The sequence below is a fragment of the Vanellus vanellus genome, assembly GCF_965231255.1.
Source record: "Vanellus vanellus genome assembly, contig: HAP1_SCAFFOLD_35, whole genome shotgun sequence".
In the NCBI taxonomy this organism is placed as follows: Eukaryota; Metazoa; Chordata; class Aves; order Charadriiformes; family Charadriidae; genus Vanellus; species Vanellus vanellus.
Genome location: NW_028128889.1, coordinates 596,124 through 605,378, shown reverse-complemented (window position 1 = coordinate 605,378; position 9,255 = coordinate 596,124). Strand labels below are relative to the sequence as shown.

General features: G+C 52.6%; 1 protein-coding gene across 1 annotated transcript; it reads right to left on the bottom strand.

Annotated features, from left to right (window-relative positions):
* Window positions 1-6,075: 6,075 nt before the first annotated feature.
* Window positions 6,076-7,065, bottom strand: LOC309683871 (olfactory receptor 5AP2-like; the record flags this gene model as incomplete). The annotated part of the gene is made up of 1 exon (XM_082499861.1): window positions 6,076-7,065. One exon carries the CDS (start codon window positions 7,063-7,065, stop codon window positions 6,076-6,078), a length of 990 nt encoding a protein of 329 aa, XP_082355987.1.
* Between the last annotated feature and the right edge of the window lie 2,190 nt (window positions 7,066-9,255).

Below are 9,255 nucleotides of genomic sequence, written 5' to 3'. Positions count from 1 at the left end.
CTCGCAGTGAGAGCAGTAGCTGTCAACACACTCCCATGAAGTCTGTTCATCCCCACAGACATGCATGCGCTGAGTTCATGAAGTAATCCCTGACCGCACCCTCATCCACTGCTGGTTGTAATTCTCCTCTGGAGACATGACCCTACACACAAAGGCCTGGGACATGTTGTTGAAGAGTCGGGAGAAGGAGGCCTTGAGTTCCTCAGACCTATCTGGGTCTGCTGTTAGTAGGTTCTCCACCCAGCTGAGCAGCTGGCCCTACACTGTCCTTGTTAATTCTTTCCATGTTGAGGAAGTGGTAGCAGCTCACCATCTTACCCTTGATGTCCCCTGCAAGGTTCAAGTCTGAGGAAGCTTTGGCTTTCCGAAAACATTGTCTGCTTCCCTGGAATGTGATTCCAAGTTCCTCCTTGACAGCCTGCCCTGCTTCCACCAGCTGGTCCCCACCAACTCTGCAGTGGCCTGCTGGATGGGCTGGACTCCTCACCATTCCGCAACAACACTTGGAGAGAAGGAGGGGAGAAGGGAAAGAGGGGAGGACGGAGGGAGGGAGGGAGGGAGGAAGGGAGAAAGAAAAGAAAGGAAGGACAGACAGGTCAGTTCTCACAGTGGAGGGGAGGTCTGCAGGGGTGTGCACTGGCATCTGCCTAAGACCTACTAAGACTGAATGACTACGCAATCACACGGCAGGTGAAATTCATTGTAGACAAGTGACCCCGTGTGTGCACAGGGATCAGCCACCCTCACGTCAGTGGTACAGTGCTGAAGAACATGCTTTCCTGGCCTGAAAACACAACCGAATGATGGTGTGAACCCCAACACTGCACTACAATGAGAAAGCACTGACTGTATCAGCAGCCACACACAACACCAACACTTCATGGGCCTTTCACATCCCCCTGGGTCTCCTGTAGAATTAATAGAATGCAGTTGCTCAGAGGGCTTTTCACTCACACCTGCACTAGAAAATCCTTCTCAGGGGCAAGGCAGGGATGGATCCTGGAAAGTCTCTCCCAGCTCAACATTGCTGGTCCTGTGGCTTCAGCAAGAAAATTTGCAACACTGCCATGATGATGCTGCTGCAAACACTGCCGTGAAAAATGGAAGCAGTTGGGTGCGTGGCTCTTTGGGGCTTGGCAGTGTCCCTGTGCGGAACACTGTCCATTAAAACAGGGAGCTCCATTGCCCTCTCCCCAGCTGTCCATGTAGCACTGAGGATGGGCACAGCACAGCAGTTGCTGCTGGTACAAAGGCCTCCTAGGAAAGGGCAGAGCTTATTGCAGACCAAAGCAGAGGTGCATGTGGTGAGCTTTCCTGAAAGGGTGAGTGTCTGTCACAACATGGCCCATGACACAAGGATGTGGGGAGAAGCAGGACATGAGCTGGAAGGCATGGGAGGTGGCCATAGGGAGAAGAAATCAAATTGGGTTTGGTCACATCTGCACAGCTTGGCTGTGGGTATGGGGAACAACATTGTCCACATTTTTACGTAGCCAAATGGTGTTCACTTTCAATGTGGTTTTATTGAGCGGGAAGGAGGTGGAGAGGACAGACACAACTTGTATGGGAGAAGCACATGTTCACCCATGTGGCCACACACAGACCCTTCGAGCAGCATGCCCAGCCCTACTGACAAGCCGGTAGGAGAAAAGCTCCTGAGGAGGGTGGATGGAACAGGGAGGTAAAGAGAGGGAGAGCTGGGCGTCCCAGAGCAGACAGGGAGAGACAGGGGTCTGGGAAGAGGCAGGAAGGGAAGGTCAGGGCTCTTGGAGAAGAAAAAGAGAGTCACTGGTATGCTCCCATCTCTGACAACTGCAGTGACAGCAATCCCCATGATGGCCATCCCCCTCCCATCCTGAATTCAAGATCTTGTGCTTTTATGCCACATAGGAGGTTCAGGAGAAATCCCAGCCTTTGGGCTCTTTGCCTTGCTGTGTGTCCTGCGCTCTGCTGGAGGGTTTAGTTTTCCAGGCCATGGCACGTGCCTTTTCTAGCCTCAGTTTGGGGTTCCCCCCTACCCCCCTTTTAGCTTTTCATTTTCTTTTTAGGTTTTTGTTTTCCTCATCTGCATTTCCTTTTCGTTGTTGTGCCTGCCCCTGCCCATCCAGTCAAATCCCACACGAGGGTTTGCTCGGCTTGCACTCACCTCTGAGGGAGATGATGTGCTCAGCACCTGTGAGGCGCTCATGCACGGGGAAGCACCGCGCTGTCCCAGTGCCTGCCTCAGCACTGGAAAGAGGACTGTCAGATCCTGCCACTTCTCTTTTCCTCTGGGGATGGACCCAGCTAGATGAGAGGGTTGATGTGGGAGGAGGGCCTGCTGGACCATTTTGCCTGTGGTGGACTTCTGGAGGGAATATTTGAGATAGACCCACCAGCACCGTGGGACCATGGGTATGTGATCTCTTCTGCAGAAGGTCAGTGTCACGTGGGTGCAGCGAACAGGACATGGTGGCATTTAAAATCCCAGGAGAGGTGTGCAAGATGGCCTGAGCCTGAGGCAGCTCCAGCGCCCTTGGAGAGATGGGACCAAGCTTTTCAGGAACAGGCTGAGGTGGGGTGGCAGGGATGGGCTCTGGGCACAGCCAGGCTGGTAGGCCTGGACAGGGAGAGGGCAGGTCCCATCTGTGGGGTTTAACTGGGAAAAGTCACAGTAACTCCTGAGGAGCACACCTCTTGCACGCCTGTCTGAGCTCAGGCAGGTCTGGCACCAAGACAAGGGCTCCTGCGGCAGGGCAGAAGGAGCTGAGCTAGGAAAGTTTGATCTGATGACCCCCAGGTTCAAGCCCCAACTTCAGCAATGCGTTCCCCCTTGGCCTTTTGCAGAGCTGTCCTGTCTTCTTCCAGCCTTCCCTGGTCCTTGTCTGTCCACCTTCCCCAGGCACAGGGCAGAGCTTCCCCCAGGATGGGCACTGCTTGGGTGGGGCAGAGGGGAGCAAGAAGGGCTTCAGTAAGAGTGTTGGCAGCCAGAGGAAATCAAAAAGTTGTGGTGGCACTGCTGAGTGGGGCAGGGTGCCTGGTGACCAAGGGGATGTGGAGAGAGTGTCAGTGAGCTGACTGGTCCTACGCGACTCTCACTCATACAGACATGAAGAGTTGCAGCCAAGGGTGCTGAAGGTGCTGGCCAAAGTCATTGTGTGGCTGCATCTCCAATCCTGGGAAAGCCATGGCACTCAGGGAGGTTCCTGATGCTTGGCAGAAGGCAAACATCCCACCCATCTTCATGAAGAGCCAAGAGGAAATTCAAGGAACTACAGTCTAATCAGCCTGACCTATGTCCCCAGGAAGGTTATGGACCAAATATTCCTGGAAGCCATTCCCAAGAACTTGATGGTCAAGAATGGGATTAGGAACTGTCAGCATTACCTCAACTATGGCAAACTGTGCCTGACCAACCTGAATGCCTTTTACAACAACACGATGGGCCCTTGGGATGGGGGGGGTGAGGTGGATGCAGTAGTCCTTGACGGCTTGGTGAAAGGGGCTGCCTGGGTGGAATATGTTTATCCTAAGCAAATGCCATGTTCCCCTTGCCACTGCACTGGGACAACACTATGCAACAGGCCCGGCTGGGGATGACCGCTGGAAGGCAGCTCTGCAAAGAGGGTGGGTGGACAGCAAGTGGGAGAGGAGGGAGCAGCGTGCCCTTAGGATTGGGAATGCCAACAGCATTCTGGGCTGCATTAGCAAATTCAGAGGCAGCAGGGAAAGGGCAGTGATGCTTTCCCTCTGGGAACCGCATCAGGACTGCTGTGTCCAGTGTGTGGGTTTCCCACTGCCCCACATGGCCTCCAACACCAAATGGACCAGGGTGCATTCAGGGCAGGAGAAATGTCACCCCCAAACAGTCCCCATGGCAGCCCTTTCTCCTTCTTCCCCAAGTAGTCCCCTGTTTGTTCCCTCCCACCAGTGCCTGCCCCTGCCCAACCCCAGCTGAATCCCACGTTGGTGTGTGCAGACAGCTCTGCTGCAGGGTCTGGCAGCATCTAGGCCAGGAGAGATTGCACAGGTCTGGCCATGCCCCCTGCAGGCACTGAGCCCAGCAGGAGGATGGAACTGGCCGTGCAGCAAAGGTCCCTCCCTGGGCCTGGGGTGTATGGGCAGAGGTGGAAGTGGTCAGGGTGCGGGGCTGGTTTGCTCCCCATTGCCCTGGGGCAGCTTCCCCAGGGTGTCCAGGGACTGTGGCACAGACCAGCTCATCTCTGGTCCACCTTTCACACCTTGCTTCCTTCTCCATGAGACCTGGCTCTGTACGGTGATCACTCTTCTGAGTCTCCATTCACTGCCCACCCCAGGGAACGTGCACAATCCCCATCCCCTCCTCACCCCTCCAGACTCCTTTCCAGAGGAACAATAGATACCATCAGCCCTGTCATACATGTGGCAGCCTAAAGAGCTAACGAGGAACTCATGCAGCACCTCTGCAGCCCCTGCTCAGCAAGAAGGCAGCATTTAAAACCAACATTTGTGTCTAATGGATCCCAGATGTACTGCGAGCTTATCCCCGCAGTCACAGGGAGAAGAGGAGAAAAGACACATGTACTGGTGAAGGAGCTGAGGAGGAGTCAGCAGTGTGCCCTGGAGGCAAAGGCCATTGACATACTGGCTCCCATAGCACAGGCCACGGAAAAACTTGAGATCTGCGGAGAACCAGGGTGCAATGACCATCCCTACCCTCCGCCCTGGATAAACTGGGTGGGGTGGGTTGGTCATGGCTGTCAGTGAAGCCTCACACAGCTGCTCCCTCACTGACTCACCCCTCACCCCAGTGGAATGGGGGCAGAGACTAGGAAGAGCAAAAGTCAGGAAAGTCATGGATCAAGATAAATATAGTTTAATACGCAAAGGAAATAAAAAGAAGAAAGAATAAAAAATAAATAAACAAGAAGATAATAAGAGTCAAACACCACCTTCCACAAGTACACGAATGCCCAGGCAGTCCCCAAGCAATGGCTACCCACTCAAAACCACCTCCCCTCCAATTTTATTGCTGACCTTGATGCTATACGGCATTGCATATCTGTTTGGTCTGCTGTCCTTGCTGTGTCTCCTCCCAACTTCTTGTAAACTCTCAACCTACTCACTGTAAGAGCAGTGTGAGAATCAGAGACAGTCTGGATGCTGTGCAGACACTGTTCAGCAAGAGGGGGGTGTTATCAACATGGTTTTGGTCCCCAATCCAAAACACAACACCTTACAGGCTGCTATGAAGAAAATGAGCTCCATCACAGCACGACCCCCTACTCTGGGTCAAAGCTTTCTAGTGGGGAAGGAGGGCTGAGGTGGAAAGCCTGATCCTCCACAAATGGAGGCGATGGGGCAAGGGAGGGGGTGTTCCAGTGAAGAGAGAAGACCTTGAGCTGGAGCCAGAGTATCACAGCTGGAGCAGGGATTTGCTCATTTCCCCGGGAAGAGGGGAGGGAAAGGTGGAGGGAGGGAGATGCAGGAGATGATCTTGTTTTAGCCCTCATAAAGAGGAACTGCTTGAATCACTCCAGCCGGAGAGGTGGAGAACCTATCTTTGCAGCAAGAGAAGCAAAGGCTTCTCACTCAGCTGCTGAGCTGCTGCATCCCCATCTGGTTCCTGAGACGTGCATGCAGGAGGGCCTGGCCAGAGGCAGGAGGAGATGTGCAATGCTCTAACACGTAAGCCACCCAATAAGAATGGCCCATTTTTCCTTGGCAGTGCAGTGAAGGTAGACCCTTGTTAGTGGCTGCCATGTGAGCCTCATGCTCCTGAAATGTGCACCACAGGGGGGATGCGCACCATGTGACTACCATCCCCGGAACCCACAGTGAGAAAGATGGCCTCATAATGGCCCTTGTAAGTATTCACAAACTCGGGCAAATATCTTTTCTTTACTCCTCCAGAAAAGAAAACATTGACACTTCAGTACTTCCCACATGGTGTTTATTAACAAGGAAAATCAAACCTGTGACATTTTCAAGACTGTTTATTAAACCATGATATTTCTTCCCAAAGACCTTTTGCTATCTTCCCTTCAGCACTCCACAAGCGGTCTCAGTGGCACGCACTTCTGAAGAGCCAGCCGGTATCCAGAGCTTTCAAAGGAGCTAGAAGTGTCTCTTGCCTGTGTCAACAAGGGACCATGAGCTCTGGGTGAGGGCCAGGGCTTTCCTCATAATTTCTCTGAGTGCCTCCCTAACCTGCCTGTTCCGCAGGCTGTAGATGAGGGGGTTGACCAGGGGTGTGAGGATGGTGTAGAAAAAGGAGAACAGTTTATTAAGCTTCCTCAGAGGAGCTCTTCTAGGCACCATGTAGACAACAAAGAGGGTTCCATAGAAAATGGTGACGAGAGTGAGGTGAGAGGAGCAGGTGGAGAAGGCCTTTTCTCTGCCTGTGCTGGATGGGATCCTCAGGATGGCAGCTATGATGCACACGTAGGAGCCCAGTGTGAAAAGGAAGGGAAAAACGACATCTAAGATACAAAATATGATAGAAATAATTGTGACATCTTTGGTGTCACTGCAGACAAGCTCCAGCAATGGGGTAAAATCACAGAAGAAGTGGTCAATGGCCTTGGGGCCGCAGAACTGCAACTGGGATAAGAAGGCCGTGACTACCACCAGCAGCAGTGATCCCCATAGCCAAGAGGCAGCTGTCAGGAGTACAGAGACTTTCCAGGTCATGAGGCTTGCATAGACCAAGGGCTGGCGTATGGCCAAATACCGATCATAGGCCATGGCCGCCAGCAAGAAACACTCAGTAGTCACAAAAGAACCAAAGAAGTAGAACTGAGCCAGGCAGCCGTGTGCAGAGATGCTGCTGTCCCCAGTCAGGAAGCTGGCCAGCAACCGAGGCAGGATGGTGGAACTGTAGCAGGTCTCCAAGGAGGACAGATTGCCCAGGAAGAAGTACATGGGGGTGTGCAGGTGCCGGTCCGCCACCACCAGCACAACGATGAGGATGTTCCCAACCATGGTGACTGAGTAGATCATAAGCAAGAGGAGAAAGAGCAGGTTCTGGAGCGTGGGGACATCACTTATTCCCAGCAGCACAAAATCCATGGATGATGTCCTGTTGTCCCTTTCTCCTTCTTCCATGTTGTTTTTCTTTCAGTTCCTCAGCTTCCACAAAGAACCGCTATCAGAAATAATCACGCTTCAGTGTTTAACTTGAGAAATTTTATGTGTAGGACATTGTTCTTTTCACGAGCTTTATGTGTTTCGTGCCTCATGAAAGCAAAAAAAAATGTTTTTCCTGATGGGTACAGAACACTCATCCCAGCAGACCCCCTGGAGACTGCAGATGTGAGCTGCCCAATGGAAGTTCTTCTTTCTCACGGCAGGATAAATCTATGATGTGCATTTGCTCACACAGAAACAGAGAACTTTCATATGCCTGTGGGTATGCCCAGCAAGTCATAGAATCATAGAATGGTTTAGGCTGGAAAGGACCTTGAAGATCATCAAGTTGCATTCATGGTGTTGACGACTGACATCCTTCTGCTGTCAGGAAAGACAAAGTGTGCCAGAGAAAACAAACCCCAGTCAAAAAGATGCCATTGTGGGAAACATTATGCCAGACACCACCCTTCTTCCAAAGCTAGAGATGGGCACATTGCAGGTGAGTGGCCACAGCTCTCGGAAACACTCCCATGAGGAGGAAAGGATTCCCACCCCACTCCTTCCCCACCACCCAACAGGCCAATGCCTTCCATTGAGAAAGGGCAGGTCAGGAGTTACTGCCTCAGATGACCAAAGCACTGTGCTGGGGGACTGCCAGAGAGCATGCTGAAAACCACATTGCGGGTCAAAATGTGGCATAAAAAGTGACAAGGAAGGGATCAAAAAAACCCCAAAATAGGGAAGGGGTTACTGGGAGTAAGCCAAGGCACATGGGAGAGGTTGTGCAGGGAGGAAGGATGGGAGGGCAAAAGGAGCCAAGTCCAGGCTCTCTTCAGTGCTGCCACGAAGAAAGGACACATTGAAATACAGGAAATTGGAATTTAAAGATAGCGTGGTGAAATACTGGAAGAGCTGCCCAGAGAGGCTGCAGAGGTTTCATCCCTGTGGCTATTAAAAACTTGACTGGGCATGGTCCTGAGCCACCTGCCTCAGCTGACTCTGCTTTTAGGAAGCGGGGGCTGAACAGGCTGATGTGCTGGGGTGGCTTCCAAGCCCAGCCGCTCTGTGACTCTGTGACTGGGAGCTGCTGGGCAGAACCTGTTGCTTCACATTTTTCCCTCACGAGCAGTGGTTCCTGATGGGTTTGAGGATGCCTGCCTGCAGATCCCAGCCCAGCAGCAGGACTTCGGCATGGCCAGCTGTGTTTGAGGGGCTGCCTGGGCAAGCAAGACATTAAGCGGGGTGTCCGCAGGGTGCTGGGGCTGAGGTGGGATACGATAAGGGTCAGGGGCGTTGGCAATGCCAGGACATGCCTCAGCGCATGATTGGAGAAAGCTCATGCCCAACAAACACATCTCTGTGCAACAGCAGTGCCCTCCAAGGGCCTCACACCCACCTCTTGGGCTGGAATGCACTTATTCCAGCGGTGATAATCAAAGGAACTGTGCCGAGAATTTGCCAAAAACTATTCAGAATGCCTGATACCCCCAGCCCTCTCCACTGCAGGGGAGTGACAAAGCTGAGGGCTGGAGAAAAAACCCCAACAACTACATGGTCATAATCTTAATTCTGAGAGTGAGAAAAAATACAAAACCCAGCAACAATAACAACAAAAAAATAACCAAATCTTGAGACAATTGAAGTAGCCCCGTGAAGGATGAAGTGAAGGGCACAGGCAATGTGGCCCCACACAACCTGCCCAAATGCTCTCCTGCCTGCCCAACAAAGGAGGGAGAGTGTCCCGGGGTTGTCCCTGGGATGTCACTGTGCAGAGCCGGGGGCCCGGGGGAGTCTGGGGGAAGGTGGAAGCTGGGGTGGGAAGACATGCAGGAAAGGACGGGGCTGAAACTCTTATCTCGATGCTCTCATTTCTTCTCTTCGAAGTCCCAGCAGCCTGACTAATAACACTCAGACCTAAACAGCCCCCCGCACACCCATCACAAACCTGCAGTCCTCATCATGAAGCACTGACATCAGCTCTGATGGATCATGGCAATGAAGTCCAAGTTCAGCGTCTTACCTTCTGCCTCTTCCCTACCATGACCTTCACTTCTTGGACCTTATTGCAAGCCCTGAACCAGGGCTCATTCCTTACTCTGCCCTTGCCCTCTTCTCCCAGCAGCTGCTAAGGTGAGTCTCCAGCAGCACCTGAAGGCTCCCTCATCT